This window comes from Microtus oregoni, unplaced genomic scaffold (genome assembly GCF_018167655.1).
Source record: "Microtus oregoni isolate MIOR12 unplaced genomic scaffold, Mior012 000002F_ref0000024, whole genome shotgun sequence".
NCBI lineage: Eukaryota > Metazoa > Chordata > Mammalia > Rodentia > Cricetidae > Microtus > Microtus oregoni.
This window is the reverse complement of record NW_024543061.1, coordinates 38,445,866-38,464,051: the sequence shown is the minus strand read 5'-3', so window position 1 is coordinate 38,464,051 and position 18,186 is coordinate 38,445,866. Positions and strand designations below refer to the sequence as shown.

Here is an 18,186-nt window from a genome sequence, read left to right as displayed (position 1 = left end):
ATCGCAGATTTTTATTTTAACGTTTTCCACTTAGTATCTAATTCCAACTCTCCAAGATTCTAAGAGCACTCATGACACACATGTTGATAAACACATCAGTAATTTGACAGAGACCATATACCTAACAAACAACAGAGGTGACAGACGTTCTAGATTTTTCGTACTCAAAAACCTATTTTCATGGGACCCCTTATTTCCTTTCCTGCCTTCATACTTCTCAAAACCCAAGCTTCCCAGCCTTCATTAATCTCACTTAGCAGAGCGCTAAACCCTTTAAAGTAAAACTATCACAGGTTTATTCTCCCACCGGAGCCTTCCTTGACAAGCCAACACACAGAGGGGGCACCCTCCAAACAGTCTTAACACTTCTGTGATGGCCTCTTTGACAGTCTTTTCAGCTGCGTTCGTGGTTCACATAGTTCATGAATGATGAAGAAAACCAGGAACGAAGGCCAAGCCCCATCATGACTTTGCAGACCTGCAGATACTCATCCCCCTACCATGGCCCTCTTGTGTTTTGATTCTCACTGGGTTGAGAGCAAGTTCTTTTTGAGGGCCCAAGCTGTGCGAGTTGTCCTAGGAGAGGGGACCTCTTGTGTACTATCCAACAACAATGTTCAAGAACTCAAAAACGCAGAGACTTGGGTTTCCAGGGACTCAGCACAGAGCTCCGGTCCTCACAGGCCAGCTTCGGCACCATGTGCTGGTGAAAACAAGCTTACACCCTCAGCTTCCCCCACTTCCCACTTCAGAGCTGTCAGAGCTCTTCTGATAAAAAAAGGAACTCGGGATCTGTAGGCTCACAAACTGCACAAGGAAAATCTTAGAGAGGGTGTGAGGAGTGAGGCCCAGAAACCCCTCCTGGTTTGCATGAGAAAAGACCAACACTAAGAGCTAGGGGGAGCTTGGCTTCTAGCCAAGGGAAACTCCAGCTCCTCATAGAAGGAGGAGGAACAGGGCCTAACTGAGACAGCGGGGTGAGGTGGGCCTGGAACCCCCCATCTACCCCAAATGTGAGAACCACTGTGTCAGCATCATGCCTTCAGGGTCAGTATGTCCCGCTTGCTCAGCCAGTCCCTGACTCACTTGGCTCTGGGCTCTGTGCTGAAAATGTCTGAGGTTTTCTGAGCTCCCAGCGCTTCAGAGGAGTCACAAAAAGTGTTTGCGGGTGGACCCATGTGGATCTCCCTTTAACTCACATCCTGCACACAGTTACCTTCTGTAGGCAATGCCACGCCCAGGTAGGTGTGCGAGCACTGAGGTGATAGCAACGTAGAAACAAAAGCAGAGCCATAGGGCTCCTTAGCATTCACTTTGAGAAAATGCAACCATACCCAGAGGAGGAAGTTAGGTCTGAAGGAACTAAGTCCTGTGCTGTCTTTCAGGTTCTACATCGAGAGCATATCCTTTCTGAAGGATAAGAACACGGTGGAACTGTTTTTCCTGAACGCAAAGGCCTGTGTACACAAGGTAAGGCGCTTGTTTGTGTTCGCGGAATATTTTCCCAGTGACTTCCACACGGTCTTGTCGGCCTTTTTACATCCAAACTAAAGAAAGAATGTAGTCTCTCTCTGTGATCCACTTTCCAGCTTCCCCTCCCGGGCCCTCTGCTCCCCAGCCTACCCCTTCCCAGATCACCCCTTCCTAAGCCCTTTTCACCTGCTGAAGGGTGAACTGATGGTCACACCTCCGCTTAGTCACTGCTTCAAAGGTAGCCGAAGCTCCACATGGAATGACCGAGAAAGAAAGAACAATGGGTTGATCGTGGGCAGCCTCTTCATTTTAACATTTACCATAATTCAAAACAAACACAATCCCAGTTCCTGCTCCACCTGCCAGTCCCTAGTGCCTCTCCCACCTTAGTTCCAAGGAAACGGAACTGGCGGCTCAGCACCAGAGGGCTTTCAGCAGACCGGTTCTTTTTACGCATGGGTCAGTGGGGATTGCTCTTGTTCTTTTTATTCCTATCCATCAAGGACAGGTTGCTTTTATAAAATTCAGTAGACATGCATTTTAGGGGGAAAAACGACCCAGATTGAGGTGATGCAGTCAAGTTAAACTGCCTGCCCAAAGTTGGGTTTGTTTGGCTCCGCTTTTGAATGGTATGGGTATGGGGGCCTGGGTGCTTGCTTGGGTTTTTGAGGCAGCCTTGCAAAGCACAGGCTCTTTGTTTACATTTCTTTGTTTGTATTGTGTGCGTTGAGGTGTAGGGTTGTACACACCACCGCACAGCACACATATGGAGGTCAGAGGGCAACTTTCAGGTGTGGAGTCTGTTCTCGCCCTTTTTACATGAATCAGGGATAAAACTCAAGGTCCTCAGACTATCCTGAGCCCTCTCCCTGGCCCTCATAAACTGGGGCATATGTTTTGTTTACATATGCTGTGTTTAATTACAGGGCTGGGTATAAGTCTGTCACCTTCTTATTTATTTTGACTTTTTTGCTGTCTTCTTTTGAATGTGTGAGAGAGAGAGAGAGAAAGAGAGAGGGAGAGAGAGAGAGAGAGAGAGAGAGAGAGAGAGATTTGTCTATACATGTGTGAGTGATGGCTGATGCCTGTCACAGCACATGTGCTAACATCAGAGGACAACCTTGGGTACCGATGCTTCCCTTTCGCCTTGCTTGAGACCATGTTCACTGTCCTGTGTCTGCCAGGCATTCTCATCCTTCAGTCTCCAGGTACTCTCTTCCGTCTTATAGGAGAGCTGGGATTACACACATGACTGTGCCTGACTTTCTGTGAGTTCTGAGGCTCAGCGCTTGCATGGCAAGGGATTTACAGTCTCCCCAGACTTTGATTGAGTGTTTTATTATTTCATTTTTACCTCCTTAATTGAATTGACTCTAAGTCTTGGTTTTGCTGTTTTCATAATTGCTTTAGTTCACAGTATATATTTCACACAATGTAAGACCCTCCTATCTCCCAGTGTAGGGGTTTTTATCATGCCTCACTTTTGGCTGCTGTGGACACGCTAGGGACAACACTACTTTTTGTGAACTTTTGATCACCTTTAAAAGACATAAACATGCTATTATAAAAACATACTTGCCAAGTGGTGGTGGCATAACCTTTAATCCCAGCACCCTGAAGGCAGAGGCAGGCAGATCTCTGTGAGTTCAAGGCCAGCCTGGTCTACAAGAGCTAGTTCCAGGATAGGTTCCAAAGCTACAGGGAAACCCTATCTTGAAAAAACAAAACAAAACAAAACAAAACAAAAAAAACATACTTATCAGTGCAGCCCCATTTCTGTCTTCATTCTTTTCTGCCTGACTTAGTTTTTCCTCTTCCTGAAATACACTGGGTAACTTTCCCTTCAGTGTGAGAATCTGCTGGCTATTCATTTCCTAAGCTACTTTCTGAAAACGCTGTTTTTTGTCTTCAGGGCTTTTTGTTTGCTTTCTTGGTTGGTTGGTTTTTGGTTTTTTGGACAGGGTTTCTCTGTGTAACCCTGGCTGTCCTGGAACTCACTCTATAGATCAGGCTGGCCTCGAATTCTGAGATCTGCCTACCTTCACCTCCCGAGCGCAGGGATGAAAGGCGTGTGCCACCACCTCCGTGTGTCTTCAGTTTCCGAAAGCTAGTTCATAGGATCTAAAGGTGTGTGTTGGCAGTTTCTCACTTCTATGATGGCAGAGATTTGTTTGGATTTCGCTTGTGTCGCTGCTGAGGAGCCACTGTCACGCCTTTCTCTTGGTTCAGGGTGCAACGTGTCTGTTTTCTCTTGCTGGTTCTCCATGCTTCCAGTTCGGGCAGTTTGACTGTGACATACCTTATACAACTCTTAGTGTTTCTTGTGACTTAAAGTGTGTTGGGCTTTTAGGTTTATGGTTTGTATTAAATTTAGAAAGAGGTGTATATGGGGGGGCAGAATATTTGTGTGTGTTTAGGTGTGTCTTGATCATATATGTGCTGGTGCTAGTGTGTGTGTGTGTATACACGCTCATGTGGAGATCAGAGGTCAACTTTGGATCTTTCTTTGGGAACCATCTCCCTTGTATTTTGAGACACAGTTCCTCATTAGGACCTAGAACTCACCAATTTGGTTGAGGTGGGTGACCAATAATCTCATTGTGACCTCTTTTTTTATGTGACTCCAGATATCTAGGTATATAAAATAGGTATAGAGATTATTAATAACAAATCATATGGAATTTTATTTTAAAACATTTTTTGGTATACACATTTTTTAAAGATTAAAGTGAATTTGCATATTAATGAGATGGATATGTTTGTTTATTTCTACATACAGATCTCTTGGCTGAATATTAGACACTGCAGGACATAGGGAGTCTCAACATTTTTCATAGTCGATTAATATTATGATTTTATAAGTGTCAGGATTGAGAGCACTGTTTCACACAGCTATAAAATGCAAACGGCAGAAGTGTGCTTCAGGGCCATTGGGGAAATTGTCGGAAATTGGTCTTAATCCCAAGTACAGATCCACTGAACTACTTTTGATGAAACTCAAGCCAGCAACTCATATAGCAGCTTTTAAAATCAAGTGTCTAACACAATGCAAAGACGTACTAATTTGATATTTCCATACTGAGGAATCATGATAGGGAAATATTAGAAGGCTTTGTTCTTCATAATGAAATTATTCTATTTCAGTAAGAGGAGACAAGTTTGCACACAGTAAAAACTCTGCAGTTCCCAGTGCTCCCTTGTTAACTGTGGGTTATCAACTTTGAGGCATTGTTAGCTGGCGTGTTGTTATGTAGGGTGTGCACAGCACAAAGTGTGCTTGTCGTGTGTCCAGAACGGAGCCTGCAGTGATGCGGGGTGACATCACACAGGCGAGAGCCTCCTGAAACATCAGCTTTCTTACGGATGCGATTCTGAACCAGGCTTTGGTTGTGGCGCATTTAGAAAACTCTTACTGTTGACAGATTTTTTTTTTCAGACCACATATTCAGTCATGTTACCCCACACGGTGTTGGGGTTACAACCTCAGGAACAGGTTTAGGCCATCAGAAGTGATTCTGAGGCTTAAGTTGTTTGGGGTATTTTGTTTAGTTTTGTTTGAGTATTTTGTTGTTGTCTGTTTTGGCGGTGTGTGCATGTGTGTGTCCATGTAGGGTGGTGGTGGGGGCTGTGTGTGTGTGCGTGTGTGTGTGTGTATGTGTATGTGTGTGTGTATGTGTGTGTATGTGTGTGTGCGTGTGTGTGTGTATGTGTGTGTATGTGTGTGTGTGCGTGTGTGTGTGTATGTGTGTGTATGTGTGTATGTGTGTGTGTATGTGTGTGTATGTGTGTGTGCGTGTGTGTGTATGTGTGTGTATGTGTGTGTGTATGTGTGTGTATGTGTGTGTGTGCGTGTGTGTGTATGTGTGTGTATGTGTGTGTATGTGTGTGTATGTGTGTGTGTATGTGTGTGTATGTGTGTGTATGTGTGTGTGTATGTGTGTGTATGTGTGTATGTGTGTGTATGTGTGTGCGTGTGTGTGTGTATGTATGTGTGTGTGTGGTGTGCTCTTACGTAGTTTCTGTTGCTGCATCTTCAGTTCCACCCTTCTTTTGCAACCTAACCTCCATTAAGCACACCTGGTGTGTTCGAGTGTTTGTTGTTAAAAGGATTTTTTAGAAACATGTTTTACAGGTCATATGTGACTACTTAACTTTATACTGTATAAACTGTAATTGTAATAACTGTTTTCATATCCTTGACTGCTTAGTCTCATAGATGCCTCAGTTCTGGGCGGCTTTAATTGATTTCATTTTCTGACCATGTTTGCCAGCTTGCTAATGAATGGTTGCATATTAAATGTTCATAGCTTTAAAGAAATTTAAATTTTTTTGAGTTTTATTGAGCTCTACATTTCTCTCTATTCCCCTCCCTGTCTCTCCCCTCCAGCCCTCTCCAAGGTCTCCATGCTCCCAATTTACTCAGGAGATCTTGTCTTTTTCTACTTCTCATGTAGATTAGACCTATGTATGTCTCTCTTAAGATCCTCATTGTTGTCTAGGTTCTCTGGGATTGTGATTTGTGGGCTAGTGTTCTTTGCTTTATGTTTAAAAACCATTTATGAGTGAGTACATGTGATAATTGTCTTTCTGGGTCTGGATTACCTCACTCAAAATGATGTTTTCTAGCTCCATCCATTTGCCTGCAAAATTCAAGATGTTATTTTTTTCTGCTGTGTAGTACTCCATTGTGTAAATGTACCACATTTTCCTTATCCATTCTTCAGTCGAGGAACATTTAGGTTGTTTCCAGGTTCTGGCTATGACAAACAAAGCTGCTATGAACATAGTTGAGCATACGTCCTTGTGGCACAATTGAGCATCCTTTGGATATATACCCAAAAGTGGTAGTACTGGGTCTTGAAGAAGGTTGTTTCCTAATTTTCTGAGAAATCACCATACTGACATCCAAAGGGGCTGTACAAGCTTGCACTCCCACCAGCAATGCAGGAGTGTTCCCTTTTCCCCACAACCTCTCCAGCATAAGTTATCATCAGTGTTTTTAATCTTGGCCATTCTTATAGGTGTAAGATGGAATCTCAGAGTTTTCAGAGAGGCTAGAATACATGCTGTAAGTTTAGAAACAGGATCTTGCTCTATATAGCCCAGACTCATCTCAAAGGCACAGCAATCTACCTTCCTCGGTCTCCCAAATGCTGAAATCACAAACACGTGTCACCATGCCCAGGTAGAATTTTACTGTTTTTACAAAACATTATACTGACTGTTATATATGTATGTATGTGTTGACTGAGTTTTCTGTCCTGCCCGGTTCCACAATCATTAAGTCCCAAAGAAATCACACAGAGGTCTATATTAGTTATAAACTGATTGGCCCATTAGCTCAGGCTTCTTATTAACTCTTATAACTTATATTAGCCCATTATTCTTATCTGTGTTAGCCACATGGCTCAGTACCTTTTACAGCGAGGCGGTCACATCTTGCTTCTTCTGTGGTTGGGTCAGGACTGCAAAGGAATGGGCTTCCTCCTTCCCAGAATTCTCCTGTTCTCATTGACCCACCTCTACTTCCTGTCTGGTTGTCCCACATATACTTCCTGCCTTGCTACTGGCCAATCAACATTTACTTAAAATATAATTGACAGAATACAGACCATGGTCCCACACTATGTATGTGAGGCTATTGTCCAGATAATTGTTTTTTAAATCAAGTGATAGAAATTTAGAGTGGATATTGTCTATTTTATTAGCATGCAGGCCCCTACCAGTCAAAAGGGAAGTTACAGAATAAAGTGAATGTTCACAGAATGGAGCAGCTGTCTGTCAGTCCAGCTTGAAGTAATTTCTTAAAGTGTCTGATTATTTAAGGACATTCGACATAAAGAACATCAACCAAACCATGGCGATAGAAGTAAGTGAGTTAAGTGAGTGTTATGAGCACCTAGCCCCAGCTGTGGGTCACGTGTAGGTGGCTTTAGTGAGTGGCAAAGGTGAGTCAGTGATGTTGACAGCTCTTGTGAATCGGGGCTGGCTGCTAAATCTAAGCGCAAGCCGGCTCCCCTCCACAGTGTATAGGAAGGAATGTGCTCAGCCACTCTCCCACCCCTACACAGACATCGTGGCCAAAGAGCTTCCATTAGCTAGTTGTTTTCCTTCCACAGAGGACACAATGAGCCAGAAGAGAGAGTTCTGATTTGCAAATACAAAGTCACACTGTTGACATACATCATTAGAAAAAATATGACTCTAAGATTTAATACAGTAGCTGGAGCTCTGCATGCTGATATAAAAATCTGTTTAGAGTCACAAGATTCAGCTTCAGTAATATGTCATTTGAAATGCTGGGTAGCTCACGGTGGTTTTGTAAATATCATTGCCTGTATGCATTGTGAATATGCCATCGGTGACCTTTAACTGTGTTGAATGAAATACCTCATTTCTGGAGTATCCAGGAGAGTCTGGGAACGAGATAAGGATTTTTCATTCTTGTTTACCGGGAAGCATTGTCACGTATGCACAATTGAACACAGCTTGGGCACTCAGTAACTAAATACAAAGAGTTAGTGGTAAACAGTTCTTACTTCCTTAGCAGTCAAGAAAGGACAAAGGTGGCCGGGCAGTGGTGGCTCATGCCTTTAATCCTAGCACTCAGGAGGCAGAAGCACATGGATCTTTGTGAAGTTGAGGCCAGCCTGGTCGACAGTGCTAGTTCTAGGACAGCTAGGGCTGATGAACAGAGAAACTTTGTCATGAAAAAAGAAAAAAAGAAGAAAGGAAGGAAGGAAGGAAGGAAGGACGAACAAAGGTGACCAGATATGTTGGTATGTGCCTGTTACCATAATACTTGGGACAAGGAAGCTTGAGGCTCAAGAGTTTAAAACTAGCCTCTGATCTATCCTGAGTTCAAGGCCAGACTGGGCTACATGAAACTCTATCTCAGAAAAGATATAAACAAAAACATAGAATTTTCCAGAGGGTAAAAGATACATGACAGTATCTAGCCATGTACTTTTACCATAACCTACACTTTGTAGGGATTATTGATAACAGTTATCTATGCTATAATCAGTGTTAATTATAGTCATCTTGAAAGGATGAATGAGATAGATTCATTCTGCTCTCACACTCTTTGGAGAAGTTTGTTTGTGTCGTAGGCAGTCGTTAATTGCCAAGCCACACAGCTAACTGATCAAAGTGCTGAGATTAAGTGACTATTGATGTTCAGCCCTAAATGAGACATCTGTATCAGCTACAAAAAAGAGGAGGGAACAGCACAGCGGAAGGACAGAAAGAGTGCAGGAGCTGGAGGATGGGGGGGAGTGTCGTGAAATGCCACCTTCTGGACAGGACATGGCCATGGCCATCGTACTCACAAACTCCTGAAGCTATGGTCCCTTAAGTAAGGTGAGGAGGTCAGTGGATCAGCCAGCAGCCTCGTAGGAAGCACTAATTGGGTTTAGTGGATTTCAGAAAGAAAGGGAACGGGCCTGAAGATGGAAGAGAGATGTGTTGAAGAGTGTCTGGGGAAATGAAAGGGGTAGTTGAGTATGGAATGATCTAGATACATTATATACATATGTACAATTGCCAAAAAATAAAAGTCGTCTGCTTTTTCTCCTCCTCCTCTTTTTTCGGACTTTTGAGACAGCATTTTCCTATATAGCCCTGGCTGGCCTGGAATTTGCAATGTACACCAGGCTGGCCCTAAATTCACCACTCCCAGCCCTCAAAATTATTCCTGTTAAAAAAATTAATGACAATAGTTTTGTAGAGAGAACATTTTATGTCCAGCCTATTTTTTTAATCAACTGCCCTTGGAATTTTCTCTAATATTTTAGGTATCAATTAATTAAAGATCAGTTGTCACCTTATAGAAACCTAGCTGTGAGCTTAGGATAAGTAGCTCAGTTGATTGACTGCTTGCCTAACATGCACAGAGCCTTAGGTTCAACACTCTGCACTGCAGAAAAACCAGGCCTGGGAGCACAGGAATCTGAATGCTTCCCTGGGGAAGTAGAGGCAGGAGGACTGGAAATTCAAGGCCATGCTCAGCTATATCATAAATTTAAGATTAATTTAGGATACCTGAGACCCTATCACAAAACAAAAGGACATGAGAACTATTGGTTGTTTATTTGAGACAAGGTCTAATTATGTAGCCCAGGCTGGCCTCCCGTTTATAATCCTGCCTCAGTTTCCCAAGTGCTAGGATTATGTGTGTGCCAGCACAGTCAGAAGCAAGAAAGTTCTTTAGACTTCCGTTTTGAAGCGCTGGTGTGCAAACCAAACTCAGCCATGGCTGGTCCTGAGAGCATAGGGGAGCATGTTCCAGGCAGGCATTTATTTGGAGCCTGAGGCACTGTATTGGTTCATGGCTGGTTATCTCTAGAGATACCCAGAAGACTTCTTCATTTTTCTTCTGGTATTCTAAAGTTCAGTTTAAACGTTTAGGAAAATTAAATATCTTTCCACTGGAAAAGAAAAAGAAAGAAAATCTACCCTAGTAGTAGTTTTGACGAAGGCCCACTCCCTGTGTGGCTGTCTCATGGAATAATGCAGAAGATGGGACACCTCTGTTTGCCGTCTATCCTCCCCACCTGCAGTTTGTGGTGTGAGAAAATATGCAAACCCTAGAGTGCTTTGTCCTTGATGTTGGCCTGTTGTCTAAGGTGAGGTTTCAGTGTGAGGGCTACCTTGGGCTAGCTGTGTGGTTTAAAATGGTGTCTGACCTGCCCACAGAGAGCTCTCGCACAACAGCACAGTGAGGCAAGGGTAGCAGCTCTCATCATGTGACCTGCGAATACTTCAATCCGATTTATGTCAAATAGTCATTATTACTTAAACATGGGGTGGGAGGAGAGCATTTCGATGTGTGCCTTTAATTCCTATTCTTGGGTGGCAGAGTCAGGCATAGCTCTGTGAGTTCAAGGCTAACCCGGTCCATACAGCAAGTTCCAGGCCAACCAGGGCTACATGGTGAGACCCTGCCCCAACCCCACCCTAAAAAGAAAAGGTTATTTTTGTTTACGTGTGTTCATATGATGTGTGTATGCATGCGTTCATGTGTGAAGGCATACATGAGTGTTAGTCCTCACTATCCATCTTGATTGAAACAAGGGCTCATGTTGTTTATGACTTCATACATGTTGTTTATGCCCAGTCTGTCGAGCCTGGGACCTCCAGGGAATGCTGCTGTCTGTCTCCCATCTCACCCTAGGAGTGTTGTGATTACAGACACTCTCCACCATGTCTGGTTTAGATGTGTCCTGTGGCCATCGGGCTCTCAGTGCAAGTTCTGTTAGCTGCTGAGTCATCTTCTCTCTGGCTCCCCAAAGTTCTCATTATTAACAAGTAGGCTCATGCCTTCCTGCCCCTCTCCAGCCACAGACTCAGGATGTGGAAGGCGTGAAAATTCAGCCCTGTGAGCAAGATTTTCAGTGGATCGTGTTTGTACACGTAAGTGTAAAGGCCCTTGGACTTTGGGTGTGTTCAACCTGTAGAATGTACAATGTGTTAAAACTGTTTCTGAGAAACGTGAGTCCAAAACAGACACCAGAGTCTAAGAGCAATCCTTTTCGAGTCTGCTCTTCAGTTTGACTTGGCAGAGTTGCTTTGAGATTTTACTTTTAAGAATGAGTCATCTCCTTAAGGTAGATATGGTGGCTCAGGCCTACACTCGCAGCTCTTTGGGAGGCTGAGATGCTGGGTAGAGGATCAGCATGGGTTGATGCAGGGCTGAGTCTGGGCTACGGAGTGAGTTCCAGGTCAGCTTGGGATAGCGTGAGACCTTGACTTGAACATCAACAAATAAGAATGTCTGAAGTTCATTCCCTTCCCATGAGCAAAGAGCCCCTTCAGTGCTCAGGCCGTCAGGTGCTCAGAGCATGTCCTTGGATTAGATCCACACAGGAGCTCCTGAAGGAACCTTTGGATGCTGTCTGAGACACAGACCAGACTTTAATGTCATGGGACTAGTAAGCAAGAAGTGTCCTTGGACTCAGGCCAGGGGCAGACCTGGCCCTTAAAAGTGTCTTCAATCACTGATCTTGAGAAATCAAGCTGTCCTTAGTAGCTTGGGACTCAGAGGTATTGTCCCCATTGCTTACAGAGTAGATTATAGCACAGTAGCCACTAAGCAGGGAACAGGTGTGATTCGAGCCGCACTTTCGATGTGAATTCATTTTTCTAGTTCTCACGCTGCCCCCATTAGGTAAGATCTCTTATCGTTCCCAGAAAACGTGAGGGGATACCGAAGTACAGAAGTTACATAATGTACACAATGTCATGTGGTTAGTGGTTGAGCAGTAAGAAGACAGAATTTGTGCTTTTAGCTACTCTATGTTTGCTTCTTTGTTTCATTTAATATTTGTGCGTGTGTGTGTGTGTGTGTGTGTGTGTGTAGTGGGTGTGCCAATAGTGTATGTGTGGAAATCAGAGTTCCTTTTCTCCTTCCACTGTGGGTTCCAGGAATTGTACTCAGGTCACAAGATTTGCACAGCAAGTGCCTTTGCCTGATGAACCATCTTGCCAGCCCATATCCTGCCTCTCGATGGAGAATCACCTACCCCACGAGAGTCACGTGACATCTTTATTTTGGGCTTTCTCTTTCCCTTAATTCCAAACTTTGTATATGCTCATGTTCTTAGCCCAGGGAGGTTCATAAGATACTTCTGTTCATTATGTACAAGATGGTTTCCATGGACAGGGCTTGGGGAGAAAGTTCCCTCCCCCGAGAAGAACCTTCAGAAGTGCCTTAGCCCTTGTGTTGAACAGAGCCTCCAAGGCAGTGAGAAACTGCCCTTACTGATCAACCAACCCTAGGAGAGCCGGGCATCTGTCTGAGTCATCATTCAAGTGGGATCCCTTGAACCTGTTTAGCTCCCCTGGTGAGAACTCGGCCAGCACACCTCAGCTTCGAAAAACAGCCACCTGTGCCAGCTGGGGATGGTGTGGAAATGCTGAAACTGACAGGGAAGGACTGTGGGAGTTGCCAGTGTGCCAGCTGTGGGCCACAGGGAGAAACCAAAGGTAACAGGACTGCACATCCTCCCAGGCTATGGTGCCTGCAGGCTTTCTTGACAATGTTTGAAATGCAGTGATCAGCCAGACTTTTTCTCAAGTACCCCTTTGTAATCATCAATGACCTGAACTCAGGCTTGGCAAACTATGATAGCATTGGCTGTCCTCTCTCTTTCTGTGTGAATAAAATGCACTGAGCCAAGGTCCTTCTCTCTCTGTAAATAACAAAAACAGACCAAAAATAAGAATGAGCAAGTCCATGGGTTGTTCTCTGGCAGTAACCAGATACGACAATGTCTTCACTCCAAAGATTCGGGAGAACAGGAATTTGCTATTGTTTGTGTGTTGAGTGCCACCTGAAAATCCAGGCCTTAAAGCTTTGTCCCCAGAATGCTACAACTCTGAGAAGTGGTGGAAGCCTTAAGTGGTGGCATCTAGTAGGAACCCCTTAGGTCATCGGAGGCACGTTTTTGATTGGGATGCAAGACCCCAGTAACCTCATCTCTTACTTTACTTCTTGGCCAAAAAGTGAATGATTTTGATCCATCTCGCTATTTTCCTGTACTGTGCAGCTTCATCAGTGGTTCAACCATTTGTGGCCTGAAACCTTCAAAACCATGAGTCAAAATGAACCTTTTCTATCTATATACCTATGTATGTATGTATGTATGTATGTTTATATGTATGTATGTATGTATGTATGTATGTATCTGTCTGTATACCTGTCTACCTACTTGTCCATCCATCTATATGTGTGTGTGTGCTTATAGAGCCCAGAAGTCAAATGTGGGTGTTGTTTCTCTGCTATCCATCTTCCTTGTTTGTTGAGACAGGGTTTCTTAGAGGTCTTGGGTTCACCAAGTAGACTAGGCTGGCTGATTAGTGAGCCTCAGGAATCTCTCTCTGACTCCCCAGTGCTGTAGGTGCATGCCATCACACTCAGTTCTTTTTATGTGAATGCTGGGGTTTGAACTTGAATCTCTATGCTTGCCCTTTTGGTCAGCAAACGTCCTTTCGACTGAGTGATCTCCTAGCCCCTTTCCTCATTGTAAGCTGAATTTTAGTTTGGGGATGGAAAGCTGGCCAACACCCAGCTCTGTTCTCCCAAGAGCTTATCACACATCAGGCACTGATAGAGCGCAGTCAATGATGGTGTATTTATTACTGCTTTAACAAACGAGGAAGTGGAGGCATGAACAGATGAGATAATTTGATAAATAGTAAATAGCCCATTAAAAGTGTGAGACTGGTTCCAGGAATCATATTGTTTATCTTTCAGTTTTCTTTCTAATAAAACAATTACTGGACTCTATTAAGGACTAGGGCCTCTGACGAGCATTACCTTATCATTATCGTATCTATTATTTATATACTTCCTACAGCCTAAAAATGCTGTCTTCAGTGGCTTTTGTTCACTTGTATGTCTTATGTAGTATTTCTTTACAGTTTCAAGGATCTTGCAGAAACTGGACTTGTCTGTGACCCACCCCCGCCCCAATAGTACTTGTTACTCTTTCCTTGAATAACATTAAAAAGAAACTGAAGACATTTTCTTAGTTCTGAAATATAGAATTAGGATTTTGTAATTAACACAAATACATATACACACAAATATTGTATTTCAAGTAAACAGTTAAAAAAAAAACAAGCAAAACTTTGTCTGGGGCAGTCAGAAGAAAACAACAAATAAAAGCTTGCTGTGCAAGCCTGGTGACCTGAGTTCAGTCTCCGGAGCCCACATAAAGGTGAAACAAAAGAATCAAATCCATGGGCCGGGCGGTGGTGGCGCACGCCTTTTATCCCAGCACTCGGGAGGCAGAGGCAGGCGGATCTCTGTGAGTTCGAGGCCAGCCTGGTCTACAAGAGCTAGTTCCAGGACAGGAACCAAAAAGCTACGGAGAGACCCTGTCTCGAAATAAAAAAAAAAAAAAAAAAAGAATCAAATCTATAATTATCCTCTGGCCTCTCAAATGTACAGATGCATACACACCAGTTTTTAGAGTTGATTTCATGAGGGATTGGGAGGTAGTTCAATGGTAGAATACTTACATAGCATACCTAAGAACGTGAGGTCAGATTCCCAACACAGTTTTTTTTTTTTCCAGGCCCATATGAGTTTAAGACTGAGTGTTGGTCTTGGTGGCACACAGTAATGACCCTAGCACTTGGGAGATAGCGACAGGAGAATCACAGGAAATTGCAGCCAATCTTACTAGCACAGTGAGACCATTTCTCACAAAAGACACTGGGACTTGGGAGATGGCTGGCGGGATAAAGGCACCTGCTACTAAACCTGAGGACCTCAGTTCCGTCCCCTGCACCCACATGGTGAAAGGAGAAATTCCTGTTAGATGCCCTCTGACATGATCCATGCTTCCACACATACAACACACATGTAAATAAATGTAGTTAAAAAAAAAAGGTACTCTTTGTTGGAAGGCAGAGGGAGGACGATCTCCGTGAGTTCAAGGCCAGCCTGGTCTACAAAATGAGTTCCAGGAGAGCCAGAACTACAGAGAGAAACCCTGTCTGAAAAAAGTAAAAATAAAGGGGCTGGAGAGATGGCTCAGAGGTTTACTGACTGCTCTTCCAGAGGTCCTGAGTTCAATTCCCAGCAACCACATGGTGGCTCACAGCCACCTATAATGAGATCTGGTGCCCTCTTCTGGCATGCAAGCATACATGGAAAAAATGTTGTATACACAATAAATAAATAAATCTTAAAAAAATAAATAAAATGAAAATAAAACAAAACAAAAACAGAAGCACTCAATGTTATACCATTTTCATGGAAATGCCATAGATCCAACCTAGGTGTGTTTCTATTTCTTTTCAGACTGTTTTTACTTATTTTTAATTGACATACACAGTACTGGCTTTACTATGGCATTTTCATACACATTTGTCATTATCCCCTGTTTCTATTTGTCTCCTTCCCTCACCTCTGGGTCTTACCCCCATTATTTTCTATAAATGAAGCATTTTTGAATTCAGTAAGAGATGCTGAGCTACGTGTCTTGGCAGTCAGTACCTCGTGCCCCATGGACTTGGTAGGAAGAGACTGTCTGTCAACACAGAGGACACAGAGGCCCAGCCGGTCAGGCCTCCTGGATACCACTGCACGCTCTTTGCTTTCCTAATAACTACTCACCTCTCTGTACTTTAAATAAATGTGGAAATGCAGGTGAGCCAAGCGTTAGTAACCTAATTAAATAAGTAAGTTCCTGCAAGAACAAGCAGTGCTGTTTCTTTTTGTCTTTCCTCTTACCCCGTTTCCCAGCCCAGGCTTCACATGGCGTGCTCTTTCATTCACAGACATGAGGAGCCTGAGCCCGGCATCCCAACCCTCGCTTTCACTACTCTCAGGGCAATGGTGTGTTGCACAATGTCCCCAGAATCTCAATGCCATTTGCATTGAAGCGTGTGAATCTGGAGGCCTCTGCGCTCGCTTAAAAAGCCTGGCTGGTTATGAAGTTCATCTGGCCGCTTGCAGTGAGATGAGGAACCCATTCTTCCAGGGCCCACTGAGTCTGCGCAACAACGAGCTCTATTGAAAAATAAGTAAGCTGAGCATGGAGGTGCATGCCTTTAATCCCTACACTCAGGAAGCAGAGTCAGACAGATCTTTGAGTTTGAGACAAACCTGATCTAAAGAGCAAGTTCCAGGACAGCCGAGACCGCACTGAGAAACCTTGTTTTGAAAGACAAAAACCACCACCACAACAAAACTTGAAGCAAACAAAATGCCTTCTCAAAAAGATGTGAGGTCTCACTGTGTAGCCCGGGCTGGTCTTCAGCTTCTGATCCTCCTGCCTCAGCACGATGGCCTTGAAATCCCTGTGTAGCCTGACCTTGAAGCCCTGATCCTCTGGGTCTCCACCTTCCAAGAGCTAATGTTATAGGAGTGGGCCACCAGGCCTGGTTTAGTGTCCTTCCTTCCTTCCTTCTTTCTTTCCTGGGTTATGTGACACTCTGTCACAAACAAACAACAAACAAAAGCTGTGGAGGGGTTAGCTTCCACATTAACATGACACAAAGCACATTCCTCTCTACCCAGCCCACGACTGTCAGCCGCACACTTGCGGTTCTTGTTGTGGGTCATTCCCCAGAACTCAACAGCCAACACTCCCAGTTAGGACAAAGACCTCGCTGAGTTTAGCATTTGACATTTGAGAATGTTTACGAATTTGAATTTGTATACGTGTGCTTCATTCTCAACTCATTTTAAGATTAAGAAGCAATTTGAAGGCTCAGGAGCAAAAACCGAATTGGCAGGCAGGACAATTGGGTGTGTTTTCCTAACACCCAGCCACCTAAACACCAATGTTTACCAAGCAAAGTCCTAAACCAAACATCAGGGCTGGTTTGAAGACCAGCCAGTCTACGAGGAACAAAGAAATCTAATGCTGTATTTTAAAGGACTGTGGGAAGGTCTGTAATAAATACTTCACCTTTCCCTGTTTCATGTGGGTTTGTGGGTTTTTCCACTCTGTTTGTCTAACATTGAAGCTGTGCTTGTTTTAAACAATGTGTTCAGGTGCGTGTTCCCTTCTGAAGCCGCAAGTGTGGGAATCAGAGTTCTCATAATAGGAGCTTGTGTGACACCTGCCATTTGGACCATAGCCCTTGAGGCTGTTCCTCTGCGCTGTCATTTGTCTTTGCCACCTCCCTGAACTGGTGGAAGGAAATGTAATTGTTCCCTCTTTTCAAAGATAAAATCCTAAAGCCTAGTCATGTGAAGGGGTGTGGCTATAAAGCAGAAGACAAATAGCCCCCAGCAATGAGCCAGCAGGTTTTTTTTTTAAACAAATATTGAATTATTTCTTTACTGGTATATTGCTGGCCCAAATAGGAACTCAAATATTTGCTGAATAAATTGGGAAGAGATTCTCAAAATCCAGTTCGAGGACCTGTGTTTCATAGTAGTGTGATCTGATATGAACTGTTGTAAAACATTTATACTCCATACTGATACTTTGGGGATACCATCATCTCAGAAATGGGCTATAATAATTTTATTCCAACCCGGTATGGTGGCGCCTGCCTTCAATCCCAGCACACGGAAGGCAGGGGCAGGCAGATCACTGTGAGTCCGAGCCATCCTCGTCTGCACAGAGTTCTAGGCTCTCTTTCTTTGTCCATCTACCCTGTCAATCCATCCATCCATCTTGCCTCTCTGTGTCATGTTTTTGTCTGATGGTTTGCTTTGGGAGTTTTTTATTTTATTTTGGTTTTGGATTTTTTAGACTCTGTCGTTTCTGGCTGGCCCAGAATTATTGAAGCTCTCCCGCCTCAGTCTCCCAAGGACTGGAATTACTGGGAAGGGCCACCATGCCTACCTCTGTCCTCTGTTGTTTGAAGGCATCCAGGAAACTGATCATAGTAACCATTTTGCAACACTTCAGAAGCTTAGAAACCCTGGTAGGGGGCTGCGCTCCTATTCTGTTCTTCAGAAACTAAGTGAGAGACACCCATGTCATATTAAAGTAGGCAAAGTGAAGACTGTCTCATGGGGGCAGATTACAATGTAGCTTCATTAATAAAGCAAAATATTCTTGTCAGAAAAACACGTCTAATTGGCTACATATGGCATAACTAAATTTGCAAAGAGCATGTAACAATTCCCGCCTTAGAAAAGTAGGGTTTTCTCCAGAAGTCAGTAATTCCTGGGCGGGCACCAGGAAAGATGGTTTTTCGCTCCTTGAAAAAATGGAGCACACTTAGGCTTCAGTCATG

The 18,186-nt window shown here is 43.8% G+C and overlaps 1 protein-coding gene across 5 annotated transcripts in view; it reads left to right on the top strand.

Moving 5' to 3' along the window:
- The window catches only part of Frmd4b (FERM domain containing 4B), a 188,411-nt gene that overhangs the window by 84,143 nt on the left and 86,082 nt on the right, over nucleotides 1-18,186 (top strand). For all 5 annotated transcript variants that reach the window (XM_041640430.1, XM_041640423.1, XM_041640414.1 and 2 more), the window contains exon 5: nucleotides 1,386-1,470. In XM_041640430.1, the coding sequence (XP_041496364.1) occupies nucleotides 1,386-1,470 (85 nt within the window). The remainder of the gene's footprint in view (nucleotides 1-1,385; nucleotides 1,471-18,186) is intronic.